Source organism: Nuphar pumila, chromosome 7 (assembly GCF_984573655.1).
Source record: "Nuphar pumila chromosome 7, dmNupPumi1.hap1.1, whole genome shotgun sequence".
In the NCBI taxonomy this organism is placed as follows: Eukaryota; Viridiplantae; Streptophyta; class Magnoliopsida; order Nymphaeales; family Nymphaeaceae; genus Nuphar; species Nuphar pumila.
In genome coordinates, this window is record NC_143255.1 from 13951301 (window position 1) to 13971735 (window position 20435).

The 20435-nt window shown below is 39.4% G+C and overlaps 1 protein-coding gene across 1 annotated transcript; it reads left to right on the forward strand.

Annotated features, from left to right (window-relative positions):
• The first annotated feature begins 385 nt into the window (after nt 1-385).
• LOC149831210 (vacuolar protein sorting-associated protein 2 homolog 2-like) lies at nt 386-19049 on the forward strand. The gene is made up of 12 exons (XM_090012956.1): nt 386-471; nt 728-772; nt 973-1007; nt 1106-1156; nt 1609-1713; nt 1799-1870; nt 2155-2226; nt 4114-4194; nt 4328-4363; nt 4455-4513; nt 18838-18873; nt 18992-19049. Exons 1-12 carry the CDS (start codon nt 438-440, stop codon nt 19047-19049), a joined length of 684 nt encoding a protein of 227 aa, XP_089869082.1. The 5' UTR covers nt 386-437.
• The last annotated feature ends 1386 nt before the right edge of the window (nt 19050-20435 follow it).

Sequence of the window (20435 nt, forward strand, 5' to 3'; positions counted from 1 at the left end):
TTGAATTCAACCCAAATCCAGATGCATTTAGCCAACATCCAATTAGTCGAATCTGGTATTGGCTACATCAGACCCGAATCCGAACCGTTTATATCCCTAGGCTTCGGGTTGCCTTGGTCTGGGTCGGGTCTTAGATGGGGGCCACCCCGACCCGATGCCTTTGATCCGAAAGGAAGGAGCTATTTGTGATAAAACAAAAGAATAGGGAAATCGAGGGAAAAGCTGAAACTTTCTAACGGTTACTTTTTTCAGAACGTTGGCCAAGAACATCATGTGAGCTCCTGAAAAGAAAGAGTTGGTGCCCCACAAACAAAACCCTAAACCCTAGAGGTCGGCGTTCGTTCATGGTGGTCACGGAAAGTGGGTCTCCCTCTCTGTTCTCTGTGGCAAGGTCGGGACTTCAACGAATCTGCCATCGCTTCCCTTTAGATCATAAGATGAACATCTTCAGGAAGAAACCCTCGGCTAAAGGTTGGTGTTTTCCTCTTCTTCTAGATTCTCTTTTCTTTTTTTCGAGGCTTTCTGTTTCCAATCTTCTTAAGGGTATTCGTTTTTCTCATCGATTTGATCATTTCCGATCCACCCAACTCGGCCATTGCTGCTATTCTTCGATTTGCGGATTCGGGTTTCGATTGTTTTCGGTTATAGTGCTTAATGCTTCCTCCTTTGGGAGGAAGGTGGAGGAGGAGCCTTTTTCTAACGTTTCTCTTTTTCTCTAATATTACAGAAGAGTTGAGGACAAGTAAGCGAGAAATGTCTGTTGCAACAAGAAGTAAGATTTTTCCTTTTCTCCTTTTTTAACGAACTTCGCATCTCTTTTTTCCCACTTTTTTTAGGGTCATTTTTGTGTCTTATTATGGGATTTTTGCTCTCTTATTTCCGTTTTCTCTTGGTTCACTAATCGGCTTATTGTGAAATTGAGCGAGTGGGGGTTTTATTTTTTTCATTTTCTGATGCATCGATGTGGTGCAGATATTGAACGAGAGATTACGGCTCTGCAGTTGGAGGTCTGTTTGGATCTTTTGGTTATAGTACTGTATATTCATTCGGCCCATATCTCAATATTTTTGTAGTTAGATTTTAATTCGGAAAAATATGATGGCAGGAGAAAAAATTAGTGGCCGAGATCAAGAAGACTGCTAAAACTGGGAACGAGGTAAATCGCCTCTGCTAACTTGCAATCCGGAACCTCGTATGTGATGGGAAGGAAATTAGTTTCCTTTTTCATTTAATTTGAATTGAATATGATGAATTGTCATAGAATTTGAGTTGGATATATAATAGGTCCATGACCCAAATATAAATTCAGGCTGTTTCGTCATTTTCACGCTTGATCCAGGTTGAGACTCACATCCTAGACAGATGACAGAGCTTGAATCCCTTTAAAAATTTGACTGAACCAGCATTAGTCTCCTAGGTGCCATCCAGTATCCAGTACCGACTTGGGAACCAAATCAGCCTGAGTTGGTCCTTTGACACTTTAGATTGATGTCTTTATTCATCTGGCCTGTGTCAAAACATATCTTAGTCGATCGGAGGTGCATCCATTTTGAACAACAATGTATATGTACATTTATTTTCTTTGTTTTTGTATGTGCCCTGTGTTAGGTTGCCACAAAAATTTTGGCTCGTCAACTTGTCAGGTTGAGACAGCAAATTGCTAATCTGCAAGGGAGCCGTGCGCAGATCAGAGGTGTTGCAACACATACACAGGTCTAGATTATAAAATGTTCAACCATTGTCTGTTTGTCCTTTTCTTTCATTTTTATTTGCTGAGAAAAATGGTACACTGTTTCAGGCAATGTATGCAAATACTTCTGTTGCTGTAGGAATGAAAGGTGCCAGCAAAGCGATGGCTGCTATGAATAAGGTCTGTTAAGTGCACAAGGTTTTCTCGTTGGAGCATTTAGCATATGATTTCTATTGAAAATGCTACTTTTTAAGTTCTTCTAGGTGGTTCTTACTGCTGAATTTTTTAAATATCGGAAATCTTTCCTCCCAGAGTCTCCTACCTAATATGTGCTGTATTTATTTCCCATCAACATCTATGTAATTCTCATGTTTAATTCAATATATTGGTCCTTTTTCAGCAATTGGCACCAGCCAAATGTCTATGCAATTCTCATGTTTTTCAATGTATTGGTCCTTTTTCAGCAAATGGCACCAGTCAAACAAGCTAAAGTGATGAAAGAATTTCAGAAGGAGTCGGCACAAATGGATATGACGGTATTGTTTTTCTTCAGTTATTAAACTCAATATATCTAGTTGTTTTAAAAAAAATCACCAGTTATTTCCCTTTTTTGTTCAATTATCTTGAAAAATAATTTAATGACTACTTCATGAACAAGAAGTTAAATTTTATGCAAATTGTTCCTCATTTGTTTATGATAAGCATCTTAGTCCTGGTGGTCAGACTTTGCGAAAAACTTTTGAATTAGTTCACATTAGGATTGTCTGCAGTTATTGTTATTGTATGTGATACGAATATTTGAGGTAGGATGGAGTATTGAATTTCAGGAAGACCTTGAAATCTGCGCTGATTCATTTACATTAGAAAACTCTCTTTTCCGTTACCCTGTCTGCTGATCCAAACCCTTCAAAACTGGTGAACTAGAGACTAAAGAGAAAGGGGAACTTAGATGTCATGATGATACTATTAAGCTGTGTGCATTTTGTTTCTTTATTCTAAGAACTGGGTTCAGGTTAGAGCAGCTAATGCCTGTAGTCCTTACTCTACCATCTAAAACCTTTTGTTTTTGTGGAACTAGCAATTTGACCTTAAGTTTCATCTCAAATGGATAAGTTTTGGATAAATCTTGGAAATTTCTTTTGTGTTCATCCTCCCTTATCCTGTGACACATCTTCCAGTTAGACCCATCCAGTTAATTGGTCAAAAATGTAGCAAACTGAAATAGGGAATTGGTGTCATTTATACTATTCCAGGTTCATGATTTAATATGAATGTTAACGGGAGCCAGGGGAAGATTCGTTCTATATTAATTCTACATAATGTAATAATGGCCTTTTGAGATATACTTGGCATTTAGCATTGAGCTTTAAGGGGAAACGTAAAATTCTCTTTGAGAGTTAAATCTTTCCTTTCCTCTGACGAATCTTCTATTCTTACCCTTCAGATAAAAGAGTACTACACAGTTGAAGCACTCATCTCGAGAATGATGCATTCCTCCTAAAAGGACCAATCTCTATTATTGGCATTCACAGAAGAGTGTATGAAATGACAATCCAAAAAGATCAAGAATTTTAAGATGTCCTCTCATCTACATTCCTTGGTCCTTCAAAGTTTTCACTTATATTCCTCTAATTTCTTACTCTTATTTAACAAACCCAGTCATCCAAAAAGATGCACTTCATCAAGAATTTTAAGAAAAGTTGTCCTCTCATCTACATTCCTTGGTCCTTCAAAGTTTTCACTTATATTCCTCTAATTTCTTACTCTTATTTAACAAACCCAGTCATCCAAAAAGATGCACTTCATCAAGAATTTTAAGAAAAGTTGTCCTCTCATTACATTCCTTGGTCCTTCAAAGTTTTCACCTATATTCCTCTAATTTGTTACCCTTATTTAACAAACTCAGGCATCCTTGATTGACCATTATCTTCCACCCTTCATCCTAACAAGTTATGTTTCTGAAGGATTTTGTCAGTCAAAATAGTGGATTTTTCATCTTCTGTATATGGATTGTTGAAATAAGCAAGGGCATTCTTCTGTAACAACTCGGTCTAAAAGTTTGTTCTCTCATTCTGGATCATATTTGAAAGATATCATGGGTCTGTTGCTTCTTATCTTTACCATAAATAAGAATTCTGTTTGAAGGCCTGATTGCATAATTGGAAGTCTCCATTTTTTCCATGAAGTATCCAATCCAAGAAATGTGTGACTATGCATTCCAGCAAGTGCCTCAAATAGATTCATCTGACTGGGTGTAACAATTCAGCTTTATTACTTTCATAGGTTCGGCTTGGGTGAGTCTAGGGCTATAGTTCTCAGAGAAATGTTCATACAATCCCATTGCATATTTCTGTAGATTTTTTTGCATCTATTTGATTACAGAATAAAAGAGAGACATGATCAAACTTTGTCCTGCTATGCAGATGGAGATGATTTCAGATGCCATTGATGATGTTCTAGACAAGGATGAGGCTGAAGAAGAAACTGAGGAGCTCACAAACCAGGTTCTCTTTGATCTATATTGCTCATTTCATTCATGCGTGATAGGAGATTTTCTTTTCTACTTTTTCTTGTCTCATTGGCACATTTCATCTACATTTTTTATTTTTCTGATTCCACTCTATGGTTCATCTGCAGGTTCTGGACGAAATTGGGGTTGATGTTGCCTCACAGGTTGATTTCAATCTAATATGTGAAAGATATTGGATATCTTGATCATTTTTGTAATCTTTGAAGTTGATTTCACGTCTTCTTTGCTATGTAGTTATCTTCAGCTCCCAAAGGTCGCATTGCTGGAAAGAAGGTTGAACATGCTTCTGCTGGGTAAATAATCTCTCTCTCTCTCTCTCTCTCTCTCTCTCTCTCTCTCTCTCTATATATATATATATATATATATATATATAGGAATAGGAATAGGAATAAGAATAGGAATAGTGGAAAGAACGTGTCTGGCTAAAGTCAGACGGCTAGCGATGGAGAGATAAGACGACTGCCACGATAGTAATTTGCGCTTCACTTTTTGAAGCGTCGGAGCCCATGCAGCAGAAGAGAGGCGCTTCACTTGTAGCAGCAAGTATTATTATAGGCAACTCAGAAATAATGCAATTAAAAATCCTCCTCCCAGTTGCAAGTATAGTGGACTGAACATTGAACATAGTAAGAGAGCATTTGTTCTCATTCAGAGAAAGCCCGAATAGAGAGAGGAAGAACTGAAGGATATGCTTGAACCTAAGCATTTGCTGAACATTTGCACGACCAAAAATGATCATATCATCAGCATAAGTAAGAATATGACCTGAAAAGTCTGAAACCTGCAAAGAATCAATGAAACGCGATGTCGCGACCCGCTTAAGCAAGACCATAAGACCCTCAGCAACCGCATTGAACAACAAAGGCGAGAGAGGGCACCCTTACCGTAGACCCCGGCCCAGCTTGAACTGGTCTCCTCTAACACCATTGATATTTAACATGGCTTGGGCATTTGAGACCAGCTCCTTCACCCAACCAGAAAAACGACGACCAATACCGAAATTTGATATCATTTGAAATAAGAAAGGCCAATGCACGGAATCAAAAGCTTTATGAAAATCTAATTTAAGGACAAAATAAGGTTGATCGCTATGCTGCAAGGAATGAACAACCTCGCACGCCATGATGAACGAGTGTTGGACCCTCTTATTATGGATGAAGGCAAACTGAGAGTTTGAAAAAATTTGGTGAGCCTCCGATTTTAGCCAATTCATCAAAACCTTGGCAAACATCCGATAGAGAGTACTCATAACCGAGATCGGGCGGAACCGAGAAATATCAGTGGCATCATCATCTTTTCGAAGAAGCGAAATAATAGCTAAGTGAAAATGATAAGGCAGTTTGGAGTTACGATAAAACTCGTCAAACATGCTCACCACGTCCGACTTAACACAGTCCCAAAAGATTCTGAAAAAGTCGACATGAAACCCGTTAATATCGCGAGCTTTCCAACCCGACAGATCCTTAATGCCCCTAAAAATCTCATCTTCAGAGAACCTCCTTTGCATAGATCTGGCTTGCTCATGCTGAATCGACCCAATTAGGACATTACCAATGACACCCTCTGCAGTGAATGAAGCAGAATATAAAGCCTTAAAATATAGCGTGACTGCTGGAATAACATGTTGATTGAGATAGGGAACACCCCCAATGGAGATAGAAGGAACGATCGTCCTCCTATGATGATGGGAAGCATATGAATGAAGCAGTGAATATAAAGCCTTAAAATATAGCGTGACTGCTGGAATAACATGTTGATTGAGATAGGGAACACCCCCAATGGAGATAGAAGGAACGATCGTCCTCCTATGATGATGTGAAGCATATGAGTGAAAAAATTTAGTGTTGCCATCACCAGCCGCAAGTCATTTCACCCTAGACCTCTGCTTCCAATGAATTTCCTCCTTGACCCTCTAGCTTTTCAAGAGCATAGTTAACTCTAAGGACCTGGCCTGAAAACTGAGAAGTTGCAAATTAGAGAGAGCCGAGGAGAGACATAGACTGATACAACGTAGAAATCTCATGATCCTATGCAACCATTTGCTGAAATTTCTCTACATTACGACTATGAAACCAGGCCTTGATATCTTTAGCTAGATGAGAAAACTTCTTTTGAACCCGAAGAGTCGCCCAATGCTCATCAGAAGGAGTGTTCCAAGAATTAGCAATAACCGTGAGAAAATCTGGCTCCTGGAGCCACCATGCTTCAAACGCAAAGCTCCTAGTGGATTTAAAGTCATCCTCCCAATGAGTGATGATATGCCCATGGTTCAAGATTGAGGGAGCAAGCAACACACACTTAACGTCGAAAATGAGGTTTAGTAAATTAGGAGTGACAAAGACCCTGTCAAGGACCCTACAACACGGGCGAGATCGCCTATTCGACCAAGAGAAGCGCACCCCAGTTAAAGGGATAGGGTATAGGAGATGCTGATGAACAAAGTCTTGGAAACCTCGCATAGAGGGATTAGGAATGACGAGGTTATTAGAGTCCAGTGGCGGAGACCCAGGGGTGGGCATGGGTGGGCTGTCACCCACCCCAGAATTAAAAACCGAGTCGACTCGGGACTCAGTCGAGTCAACTCGACTCGGTGCCCAAGCCTGAGTCTACTGCGACTCGGCCGAGTCAGGAGTCGGGACATTTCAAAAAATTAGGGATTGAGGTTTTCTATTTCATTTTCATTGTTTCATTTGTGTTGCTGCTTCACTCATACCCACCCCTGGCTCTGCCACTAGTGCCGACGTAAAGAAGCATCACCGTCGTCACATTGAACCGTCGATTGAAGGCTTGAAGTAGGTCGGTATCTCTCTCTCTTCTCCTTCTTCTTTTTCTTTCTTCCCTTCTCTTTCATGTTTTATGAACGATCCCTTTTTTGGGCGTTTTTAGATTTGTTATATGTAAAGAGCTAAACAAGAAATACACAAACACCATCTAGGCCAGATGCAGTGACGGAGCCAGAAGTTTTTCGTTGGGTGGGCAGACTTCGGGTCTCGGGGACAATGCTATGGTCTTGAAGGATGATCCATTTATTCAGACCAGTGGCGGAGCCAAAAAAAAATCGTTGGAGGAACAGTCGTTCGTGGAGAGATAAAACTTAAATAAGCCTTTGAATTAAAATAACAATTGTTACAAATACAAACAACTAAATTTATGAATATTTTACAATTGGCATCTTCTATTTTTCATATTTTGAAAACAATTACTGATGGTATCAAATGTCTCCTTCTTTATGTAAGTAACCAAAGCATCATTGATTCATTCATCTCCCATTCTATTATGTAGACGACATTTGATATTGTTCATAGCTGAAAATGCTCTTTCAACACTTGTTGCAATTGGCAAAATTAAATGCCAACTTAATCAGATACACGAAAAAATACAATGTGCTTTTGAGTTGCTACCATCATCTCTGCTAGCTCTGCTAAAGAATTTAAACTTGAAAACTAATCACTGTTTTGCATTCCTTTAATATATATTCAATTGATTTTCAAGTCTAATTATGTTTACTCTAGAAAAGTCCTTAGGGTAAAGCTCAGCAAGACAAATCAACTTATCTTTATCAAAAACAGAAAAAGAATTATTTGGACTCAAGCATGCCATTGAAAGGAGGAGCTCTGTATTTACTTCAGTGAAATGATCATTCAACTCTTGAAGTTGCAAATCAATAATAGCATAAAACACATCAATACGATAATGATGCAATGTGGTGATCTTTTCAACCTTACGTCTTGGTCGTCCTTAAGGTGTATATGAGTTTCCTAGATCAGGAATCAGAATATCAAATCTCTTACAAAATATGAATACTTTGTTTATGAGAGAATCTCATCAATTGTCTCTCAGACCTTGAAGACACTGTTTTGATATAGTGACTAAACTCATAGCATTCACAATGTCTTGATCTTTTTGCTGAAGTGTTTGTGAAAGATCATCAATTATTCTCAAAACTTTACACATCAAATGTAAGTAAAAAACAAATTCAAAATCTTGCAACTGATGATATAAAATAATTGCATCTGACAACCTGCCTGATATACTGAAAAACACATCAAGCAATGAATTTTTTTTAGCAACACCAACTAATGTCAATTGAAGTTGATGTGCAAAACAATGAATATAATATGCAGATGCATTTTCATGTAATATAAGATCTATTAAACTCTCTTCTCATATTACTTGTTTCATCATAACCCTGTCCACGCAAACTTGATATGCTTAATTTATTCTTACAAAATGCTTCTTCAACTGCTTGTTTGAGTGACATAAAACTTGTTTCAAGAACATGCACAAGAGTAAGAAATCACTCAACCACTCGACCTTTTTCATTAACAAACCGTAAAACAATAGTCATTTGTTCTTTAGTTGATACATCACGAGAATCATCAAGTAAAATAGAAAAAAAAGTATCTTCAAGTTCCATGATAATAGCATTTGTGGTTTGTATAGAAGCAGTCTTGGAAATATCCTTTTGTATATCAGGAGATATCAATTTGTTATTTTCTGGAGCACTTTTCAATACAACTTTATTTATGTCATCATTGATCTTTGTAAATATCTTCAACAACTCAATAAAATTTTTTCTATTAAGAGATTCTTCAGCTTCATCATGCCCTCGAAATGTCAATCATTGACTTAACAAGTATCTGATTGCATTAACAGTTGCCCAAAGGCGAAGTCTATATTCATCTTTCTGTCGAACACTTTGTTTTATAAAGTATATCATCAATATGTTGTTTTTATTGCATCAAATTTTGACACTTCATTCGTGCTGAATTGTGAAAACTGTTAGAGCTTCCAATGAATGCCTCTGCACTAATCTTCTCTGTGTTTTTTGGCCTGAAAAGATAACACTGCAAATAATATGTTCATCATACTTATACTATACTCCAACCAATCCTTATACTCATCGTACCAAGCTGGAATGAACCTTCATTTTTTGGTGGTTTAGTTGAAACGTACAATCTTAAGGTTGACAAGGACCTCAGATCATATATGCTCTACAAACATTATCTTGGATATTAGGATGATAACTAGAAATAGAAGGATGAAGTGCAGGGTCTGCAGGTAACTCTGATTCATCAATTTCTGTTTTGCTTATTTTCTGACTTGGTTCTCCTTCTCGAGTTACAGAAGATTTATTAAAGATTGGCCTTTTAATTATAAACGTATTCATTCTTATGCAACGAAAAAAAATAAGACAATGTTCTATGAGTCAAATCTCATTGCAAAAAAGGATCGAGCAAAATGAAAATGACAATCTTCTATGAGGTTAGGTATCAAACTATGTTACTCAAAATCAAAATCAGAAAGAAAAGACCAAGAGATTTGTATGGAAAAGAAATTAATAGTTACTCAAAATTTAGAAGAATATAAACAAGAAATACACAAATACCATCTGGCCAACGGCGGAGCCAGGGTTTGGCATGGGTGGGCGGTCGCCCACCCCAGAATTATTAACCGAGTTGACTCGGGACTCGGTCGAGTCGAGTCGGGACTCGGTCGAGTCGACTCGGGACTCGGTTGAGTCAACTCGACTCGGTGCCAAACCCCAAGTCTACTGCGACTCGATCGAGTCAGGAGTCGGGACATTTCAAAAATTAGGGATTGAGGTTTTCCATTTCATTTTCACTGTTTCATTTGTGCTTCTGCTTCACCCATGCCGACGTAAAGAAGCATCACCGTTGTCTGCCATCACCGTCGTTTGCTATATATAAAGAGCTAAACAAGAAATACACAAACACCATCTGGGTCAGATGGTGTTTGTGTATTTCTTGTTTATATTCTTCTAAATTTTGAGTAACTATTAATTTCTTTTCCATACAAATTTCTTGATCTTTTCTTTTTTATTATGATTTTGAGTAACATAGTTTGATACCTAGCCTCATAGAAAATTGTCATTTTTATTTTACTCTGTCCTTTTTTGCAATGAGATTTGGCTCATAGAACATTGTCTTATTTTTTTTCGTTGCATAGGAATGGATAAGTTTATAATGAAAATGTCAATCTTTGATAAATCTTCTGTAACTCGAGAAGGAGAACCAAGTTAGAAAATAAGCAAAACAAAAATTGATGAATCAGAGTTACCTGCAGACCCTGTACTTCGTTCTTCTATTTCTAGTTATCATCCTAATATCCAAGATAATGTTCATAGAGCATATATGATTTGAGGTCCTTGTCAACCTCGAGATTGTACGTTTCAACTAAACCATAAAAAATGAAGGTTCATTTCAGCTTAGTATGATGAGTATAAGGATTGGTTGGAGTATAGTACAAGTAAGCATATAGCATATTGTTTGCAGTGTTATGTTTTCAGGCCAAAAAGTACAAAGAAGATTAGTGCAGAGGCATTCGTATCTGAAGGATTTGATAACTGGAAAGACAAGAAGAGGTTTGATAAACATGTTGGAAGCTCTAGCAGTTTTCACAATTCAGCACGAATGAAGTATCAAAATTTGATGCAACAAAAACAACATATTGATGATATACTTTATAAACAAAGTGTTCGACAGAAAGATGAATATAGCCTTCACCTTTGGGCAACTGTTAATGCAATCAGATACTTGTTAAGTCAAGGATTGACATTTCGAGGGCATGATGAAGCTGAAGAATCTCTTAATAGAAAAAATTTTATTGAGTTGTTGAAGATATTTGCAAAGATCAATGATGACATTAATAAAGTTGTATTGAAAAATGCTCCAGAAAATAACAAATTGATATCTCCTGATATACAAAAGGATATTGTCAAGGTTGCTTCTATACAAACCACAAATGCCATTATCATGGAACTTGGAGATACTTTTTTTTCTATTTTACTTGATGATTCTCGTGATGTATCAACTAAAGAACAAATGGCTATTGTTTTATGGTTTGTTAATAAAAAAGGTCGAGTTGTTGAGCGATTTCTTACTCGTGCATGTTCTTGAAACAAGTTTTATGTCACTCAAACAAGCAGTTGAAGAAGCATTTTGTAAGAATAAATTAAGCATATCAAGTTTGCATGGACAGGGTTATGATGGAGCAAGTAATATGAGAGGGGAGTTTAATGGATTGAAAAGTCTTATATTACATGAAAATGCATCTGTATATTATATTCACTGTTTTGCACATCAACTTCAATTGACATTAGTTGGTGTTGCTAAAAAAAATTCATTGCTTGATGTGTTTTTCAATATATCAGGCAGGTTGTCAACTTTTTTCTCCACTTCATGCAAGAGATCTGAGCTTATTCGAGAAGCAGAATTTATGTGAATTGCTGAAGCACTTGCATTGGGTGAACTTGAAACAGGACGAGGATTAAATCAAGAAATAAGTTTCAAACGACCTGGTGATACTCGGTGGGGTTTCTCATTACGATGCTTTGGTTAATTTACTCAGTATGTATTCTTCTGTTATTCAAGTATTAGTTTTCATATCAGAAGATAAATATTCAGGAAAAAATTCAGATGCAATTATTTTATATCATCAGTTGCAAGATTTTGAATTTGTTTTTTGCTTACATTTGATGTGTAAAGTTTTGGGAATAACTGATGACCTTTCACAAGCACTTCAGCGAAAAGATCAAGACATTGTGAATGCGATGAGTTTAGTCACTACATCAAAACAGTGCCTTCAAGGTCTGAGAGACAATTGATGGGACTCTCTCATAAACAAAGTATTCATATTTTGTAAGAGATTTGATATTCTGATTCCTGATCTAGGAAACTCATATACACCTCAAGGACGACCAAGGCGTAAACCACATTGCATCATTATCATATTGATGTGTTTTATGCTATTATTGATTTGTAACTTCAAGAGTTAAATGATCGTTTCACTGAAGCAAATACAAAGCTCCTCCTTTCAATGGCATGCTTGAGTCCAAAGAATTCTTTTTCTGCTTTTGATAAAGATAAGTTGATTCGTCTTGCTGAGCTTTACCCTAAGGACTTTTCTAGAGTAAACATAATTAGACTTGAAAATCAATTGGATATATATTAAAGAAATGCAAAACAGTGATTAGTTTTCAAGTTTAAATTCTTTAGCAGAGCTAGCAGAGATGATGGTAGCAACTCAAAAGCACATTGTATTTTCTCGTGTATCTATTGATTAAGTTGGCATTTAATTTTGCCAGTTGCAACAACAAGTGTTGAAAGAGCATTTTCAGCTATGAACAATATCAAATGTCGTTTACGTAATAGAATGGGAGATGAATGGATCAATGATGCTTTGGTTACTTACATAGAAAAGGAGACATTTGATACCATCAGTGATGATGCAATTATGAATTATTTTCAAAATATGAAAAATAGAAGATGCCAATTGTAAAATTTTCATGAATTTAGTTGTTTGTATTTCTTAAGTGAACAATCTTTATTTTAGTTTAAAAGTACAATTTAAGGTTTTATCTTATTATGTTCATAAATTTAGTTGTTTGTGTTTGTAACAATTGTTATTTTAATTCAAAGGCTTATTTAAGTTTTATCTCTCCACGAACGATTGTTCCTCCAACGAAAAATTTTTGGCTCCGCCACTGGTCCGAATAAATGGATCGTCCTTCAAGACCATAGCATTGTCTACCCACCCAACGAAAAACTTCTGGCTCCGCCATTGTTAAAATCATGAATAGATAACAAACAATTGAAATCCCCATAAAAAGGTGACACTCCGCGTTAGAAACGACAACCCTATCTAAATCATCCTAGAACGCGGGTCTCATGGCGGCGAGGTTAGGGCCATAAACAACATAAACCACTACCCTTCTACCAACTGCCTACAAATTAAAAGCAACAGATAGAGAGAAAAGACCTACGTCCAGCAGAGATAAATTTAAAGATTGTTTCCCCAAGATAAGGATAGGGTATAAGAGATGCCGATGAACAAAGTCTTGAAAACCTCGCATAGAGGGATTAGGAATGACGAGGTTATTAGAGTCATGAATAGATAGCAAACAATTGAAATATCCCATAAGAAGGTGACACTTTGCGCTAGAAAGGACAACTCTATCTAAATCATCCCAGAGCGCGGGCCTCATGGCAGCGAGGTTAGGGCCATAAACAACATAAACCACTACACTTCTACCAACTGACTGCAAATTGAAAGCAACAGATAGCGAGAAAAGACCCATGTCCAGCAGAGATAAATTTAAAGACTGCTTCCCCAAGATAAGGATACTTCTGACATGGTTGACCGCAGGCTTAAAGAAATAATCAGCTCTCCGCTAGATGCTAGAAGCGACCACAAGCGGGATGACCTTCATTTTAGTTTTACATAAAGCAAGCAGGTCGGGCTTCTCCTCCCTAACCCAATTAACCAAAAACAGGTGTTTCGTGGGACAATTCAGGCCCCTAATATTCCAACAAACAGTCTTCATGGCACAAAATCTGGAAAAACTCGGGGCTGGTGGGACCGAGATGACCTTCTTGGAGACCTCATCGGTAGTCTAAACAATTGAGGAAGGCCTCCTCTCTTCTTCATTGACCATTTATGATTTGCCAAACACCCCCGGCAGAAACAGACGGCCTCGAGTGACCATTGGAAACGCCCATCTGCTCGCAATCTACCCCACCAGAGTAGAAAAGAGACCCCAATAATAGCAGAGATAGCTGAAATCGTAGAATCCATATCAGCAGCTATAGCTTGCAACTGCGATGAGGAGAGAGAGATATATCCAACAACTTAGCTACGTCGACAACCTCAACACCCAAAGACTGTGGTCTGGGACGCTGCCGAAGCAAATGCATAAACAAGTGACTAACCTGACCCCACAATGGACTACCGAATGAGACACCGTTTGGCGGAAGATCAAAAGTCGGGGTAGAGAAAAAAACCTCAGAGACATAATGTGATAAAGGAAGAGGACACAGAACTAAGAAACCAAGCACCATGCATCTAAGCTAGGTTGGTTCTAGCATTAAACGCGATAGGATTGATAACCAAATAATCTGAACGTCTGGAGGAAAAAATAATAAGGGACGATGGCAAAATCATCATTTGCCCACCACGCGCAAGCGTACCCAATCGCGCCTCCAAGTTGTTACGGGAAGGGGCACTTAGAAGCTGACATCGAGCCCCGAGCATGAGAAATAATGAGCGACTGAACTCCAGGAGAGAAAACAATGCTAGCAGGGCCAGATTTTTGTGGGCCCCACCCCTGGCAGAACTTTCGGCGGCGATGAGGGCAAAATCATCCTTTGCTCCCCACAAGCATGCCTACCCAACCGCGCCGCCAATCCACCTCAAGAATCGATGCAGCTAAGTTGTTGGATATATCTCTCTCTCCTCATCGCAGTTGCAAGCTATAGCTGTTGATATGGATTCTACGATTTCAGCTATCTATGCTATTATTGGGGTCTCTTTGCTACTCTAGTGGGGTAGATTGCGAGCAGATGGGCGTTTCTAATGGTCACTCGAGGCCGTCTGTTTCTGCCGGGGGTGTTTGGCAAATCATAAATGGTCAATGAAGAAGGGAGGAGGCCTTCCTCAATTGTTTAGACTACCGATGAGGTCTCCAAGAAGGTCGTCTCGGTCCCACCAGCCCCGAGTTTTTCCAGATTTTGTGCCATGAAGACTGTTTGTTGGAATATTAGGGGCCTGAATTGTCCCACGAAACGCCTGTTTTTAGCTAATTGGGTTAGGGAGGAGAAGCCTGACTTGCTTGCTTTATGTAAAACTAAAATGGAGGTCATCCCGCTTGTGGTCGCTTCTAGCATCTAGCGGAGAGCTGATTATTTCTTTAAGCCTACGGTCAACCATGCCGGAAGTATCCTTATCTTGGCGAAGCAGTCTTTAAATTTATCTCTGCTGGACATGGGTCTTTTCTCTCTATCTGTTGCTTTCAATTTGCAGGCAGTTGGTAGAAGGGTAGTGGTTTATGTTGTTTATGGCCCTAACCTCGCCGCCATGAGACCCGCGTTCTGGGATGATTTAGATAGGGTTGTCGTTTCTAGCGCGGAGTGTCACCTTTTTATGGGGATTTCAATTGTTTGTTATCTATTCATGACTCTAATAACCTCGTCATTCTTAATCCCTCTATGTGAGGTTTCCAAGACTTTGTTCATCGTCTCTTATACCTATCCCTTTAACCGAGGAGCGCTTCTCTTGGTCGAATAGGCGGTCTCGCCCGTGTTGTAGGGTCCTTGACAGGGTCTTTGTCACTCCTAATTTACTAGACCTCATTTTCGAGGTTAAGTGTTTGTTGCTTGCTCTCTCAATCTTGAACCATGGGCATATCATCACTCATTGGGGGAATGACTTTAAATCTACTAGGAGCTTTGCGTTTGAAGATGGTGGCTCCAGGAGCCAGATTTTCTCACGGTTATTGCTAATTCTGATGAGCATTGGGCGACCCTCCGGGTTCAAAAGAAGCTTTCTCATCTAGCTAAAGACTTTAAATCTACTAGGAGCTTTGCGTTTGAAGCATGATGGCTCCAGGAGCCAGATTTTCTCACGGTTATTGCTAATTCTGATGAGCATTGGGCGACCCTCCGGGTTCAAAAGAAGCTTTCTCATCTAGCTAAAGATATCAAGGTCTGGCTTCATAGTCGTAATGTAAAGAAATTTCAGCAAATGGTTGCATGGGATCATGAGATTTCTATGTTGTATCAGTCTATGTCTCTCCTCGGCTCTCTCTCTAATTTGCAACTTCTTAGTTTTCAGGTCAGATCCTTAGAGTTAACTATTCTCCTACATCTATATATTAAACGTTGGTTGATCAAGAATACGCAAGAAAAGCACTTCGAATTGTTGATTCATCGCCAGAGATGGCTTAGAACTAATACTAATAGTTCATTATCTAATGGATCTTTCCGTTCTAATACTGGGCGACTCTCCGGGTTCAAAAGAAGCTTTCTCATCTAGCTAAAGATATCAAGGTCTGGCTTCATAGTCATAATGCAAAGAAATTTCAGCAAATGGTTGCATGGGATCATGAGATTTCTATGTTGTATCAGTCTATGTCTCTCCTCGTCTCTCTCTCTAATTTGCACTTAGTTTTCAGGTCAGATCCTTAGAGTTAACTATTCTCCTACATCTATATATTAAACGTTGGTTGATCAAGAATACGCAAGAAAAGCACTTCGAATTGTTGATTCATCGCCAGAGATGGCTTAGAACTAATACTAATAGTTCATTATCTAATGGATCTTTCCGTTCTAATACTGGGCGACTCTCCTCGGCTCTCTCTCTAATTTGCAACTTCTTAGTTTTCAGGTTAGGTAACTATGCTCTTGAAAAGCTAGAGGGTCAAGGAGGAAATTCGTTGGAAGCACTAGGTTGAAATTACTTGCGGCTGGTGATGACAACACTAATTTTTTTCACTCATATGCTTCCCGTCGTCATAGGAGGACGGTCGTTCCTTCTATCTCCATTGGGGGTGTTCTCTATCTCAATCAGCATGTTATTTCGGCAGTCACACTATATTTTAAGACTTTATATTCTATTTCGTTCGCTGCGTAGGGTGTCATTGGTAATGTCCTAGTTGGGTCGATTCAGCATGAGCAAGCCAGATCTATGCAAAGGAGGTTCTCTAAAGATGAGATTTTTAGGGCCATTAAGGATCTGTCTTGTTGGAAAGCTCCCGGTATTGACGGGTTTCATGTCGACTTTTTCAGAATCTTTTGGGATTGTGTTAAGTCAAACGTGGTGAGCATGTTTGACGAGTTCTATCGTAACTCCAAACTGCCTTATCATTTTCACTTAGCTATTATTTCCCTTCTTCCAAAAGATGATGAGGCCACTGATATTTCTCGGTTCCGCCCGATTTCGGTTATGAGTACTATCAGATGTTTGCCAAGGTTTTGACGAATTGGCTGAAATCGGTGGCTCACCAAATTTTTTCAGACTCTAAGTTCGCCTTCATCCATAATAAGAGGGTCCAACACTCGTTCATCATGGCGTGTGAGGTTTGTTCATTCCTTGCAGCATAGCGGTCAGTCTTATTTTGTCCTTAAATTAGATTTTCATAAAGCTTTTGATTCCGTGCATTGGCCCTTCTTATTTCAAATGTTATCAAATTTCTGTATTGGTCGTTGTTTTTCTGGTTGGGTGAAGGAGCTGGTCTCAAATGCCCTGGCCATGTTAAATATCAATGGTGTTAGAGGAGACCAGTTCAAGCTGGGGCAGGGTCTATGGCAAGGGTGCCCTCTCTTGCCTTTGTTGTTCAATGTGGTTGTTGAGGGTCTTGTGGTCTTGCTTAAGCAGGCCGCGGCATCGTGTTTCATTGATCCTTTGTAGGTTTCGGACTTTCCATGTCATATTCTTACTTATGCTAATGATATGATCATTTTTTGTCGTGCAAATGTTCAACAAATGCTTAGGTTCAATCTTATCCTCCAGTTCTTCCTCTCTCTATTCGGGTTTTCTCTGAATGAGAACAAATGTTCTCTTACTATGTTCAATAGTCCATCATGTTTGCAGCTGGGAGGAGGATTTTTAATTGCATTATTTCTGAGTTGCCTATAATGCTTGTCGTTACAAGTGAAGCGCCTCTCTTCTACTGCACGGGCCCATACTCTTCAAAAAGTGAAGCGCAAATTACTATCGTGGCATTTGTCTTATCTCTCCATCGTTGGTCGTCTGACTTTAGTGAGACATGTTCTTTCCACTACTCCAAAATTTTTTGTGCCTATAATGCTTGTCGTTAGAAGCAGCTGACGTGCTTGTTGGCAGATTTCCTATGGTATGGGTGTCAACTCAAGGGTAAGTGTCACTTGATTGGTTGGTGTTCGGTTGTCTTACCTGAGTGTATGGTTGGTTTAGGTGTTCCTGCGCCCATATTGTGGAGCATTGTTCTTGTCGCCAAGCAATGTTGGTCCACCAACCGCATATGCTCGTTTGCTGCTTGCTAAATATGGGGCTCCTGCTCTTATCCCGGTTCGCCTGGAAATTCGGGGTTTGGCGTTCTCGCATTTGCGTAAATCGTGGTTGAGGGCTTTAGTCTTCTTCAGAGACCATTTTGAGGACTCCAAAAATTTTGGTCAGTGGTTGCATTGGGCACTTGCGCCAAGCGGGAGGAGTTCCTCACCTCCAAAATTTATAGATCGTTGCTCCCCCCGGTGGCTAATTGGTTGCTCAAGAATGTGCTTTGGGTGAAGGGCCCTTCTCCCCATTCTCGGGTCCTGGCTTGGTTAATTTTGCAGGATAGGATTTAGACCCACAGTAATTTAAAGAAGTGGGGCTTTCATCTCCCGAGTTGGTGCGTGCTTTGTCAAGCTGCGGAAGAATCTACGTTTCACTTGTTCTAGTCTTGCACAATATTTGTGGAACTCTTTAACAGGACCTGGAGGCATCCGGAAGTGTTTGTTAAGGAGGAGTCCTTTGCGCTCGATTTGATCTTGGGTCCAGTTTGTATTAGGCGTAGCACGAGGTGGAGGTTGATCTGGCGGACATGGTTGCTTACCTCTTGGTGGTTTGTTTGGATGGTGCGCAACGATGCTCATTTCCGTCAAATTTCGTTAACATTCATAATCTGGTGCATAAAATCTTGGTGGATGTTTATGCGATCCTGCGCATATATCTTAGTGATCTCCCGCTCCCTCCTGCGGACGCTTCCCCTCTTTTGCCACCCTCTGGGCCAGCGGCTCTTGCGTGAGCCGGTTTTGTTTGTTGCTTTCTTTTATTTGTTTTGGCTTTTGCTCTTGTTCAGTTCATGGGTTCAGCATTTTATTGATCTTCATGAGTGGTAATGCTCTCTCTCTCTCTCTCTCTCTCTCTCTCTCTCTCTCTCTCTCTCTCTCTCTCTCTCTCGCATATATGCATTTTATCTTAGATTGTTCTGATGAGGGTTGCTTCCCTGGCAGTTCGAATGTTGATGTTGGTGATCTTGAGAAGCGGTTGGCATCGCTTCGGCACACGTAATGTCTCGATGGTGAAACAGCAATTATGCTCTGCTATTTTTTATTGTTCCCTTACCTATATGTAAATGTCTTGCTAGTGAGGATGGTCCCTTGCTAGTGTAAATGTCTTACCTATAGATCTGGCTTGCTCTTATGTTTTCTTTTCTTAGAACAAACATGGCATATATAGGTGCACTGCAGCAAATTAAACTGGCACTTGTAACGCTAGTGAGGATGGTCCCTTGTAGTTTAATTTCTTAGAACAAATATGTCCTGATAAAGGATTGTTCTACATTTTTCAGTTAGTTGAGTTCCCTTGTGCTGCAGGTCATTTAGGTGCACGAGTCAATTCCCTTTCTTTGTGAATGATTGAGGATATTTTCTAATAAACTGGCACTTGTAACGCTAAGTTCCTTTTAGATTATTTTCAGCAAATTAAACTTTTGAATAGTCTCCACGAGGGGCTCCACGCACTTTGGCCTAGATGTGTGCTCTTTGCAGCAAGGCCGAAGCCAAACGAGAAACTGTCCGCGATGGGCTGGAGGATGAGTAGTGGGGGACCACAGAACACCGACAGGGCTACAGTCAACATATCACTTTCTCCAACGGGGTATCCGAAACAAAGTACTGGTTTGTTCTTGTTCTTATTTATTAAAAAAAACGTCTCCAAGTCTTTTTACTGATTGAGCTCTTGGAGGCACATTGTTTTTTTCTTTTTCCTTTACTAAACAACAGTGATACAATGCAGATTACAATGTGGGAACTAGAACCCACGATAGCCGTTCTAGCTAAGCGTCATGCAATATATTTACAATTCTCAATTAAAAGACAGTAAAAATCCTGCAATTTGAAAATATTGTTTATCAGCTCAGGATCATCTATATTTGAATATCCCTCTTTGTTTTAGCGATAATGTGCGTTGGATGGCGTATGTCCAAACATTCCACCAACTTGCAACGTCCCAATACAAGGTGAGGTCTAGGTGCACTCACTGCTCCCGCCAGACAAGCGGGGACCCGTTTGTTAAGGCCCCCTACTTTTACTACAGTTATTCAACCACCTACACATACCACTGGGTTTTAAACTTGCAATATCCCATCACATGGTGATGTGCACACACTGCTGCTACCAGATAAGATGAGTTGGTTAAGGCCCCCACTTTTACTACACTTACCGCCTACAATACATACTACTGGTTTTTAAACTTGCAATATCTCGTCACATGATCATGTGCACAAACTGCTGCTATTGGTCACTTGTCATAATTTTCGAACCACAACCTTAAAGGAAACAAGTCATGCCTGATTTGTTTCTTGTTTTGAAACGGTTCCTTCCCCATTGTTTCGGTCACTTTCAGGGGTTTGCAAACGACAAAAGAGACGTGCTGTTCGCTTTCAAACAGCTGCAG

What these genes read in the sequence shown, in the direction of transcription:
- LOC149831210 (XM_090012956.1), top strand. Translation starts at nt 438, where the DNA reads ATGAACATCTTCAGGAAGAAACCCTCGGCTAAAG. An exon ending in CTGCTAAAACTGGGAACGAG is followed by an intron (nt 1,157 to 1,608) that starts GTAAATCGCCTC and finishes GCCCTGTGTTAG; the next exon opens with GTTGCCACAAAAATTTTGGC. An exon ending in GGGTTGATGTTGCCTCACAG is followed by an intron (nt 4,364 to 4,454) that starts GTTGATTTCAAT and finishes TTTGCTATGTAG; the next exon opens with TTATCTTCAGCTCCCAAAGG.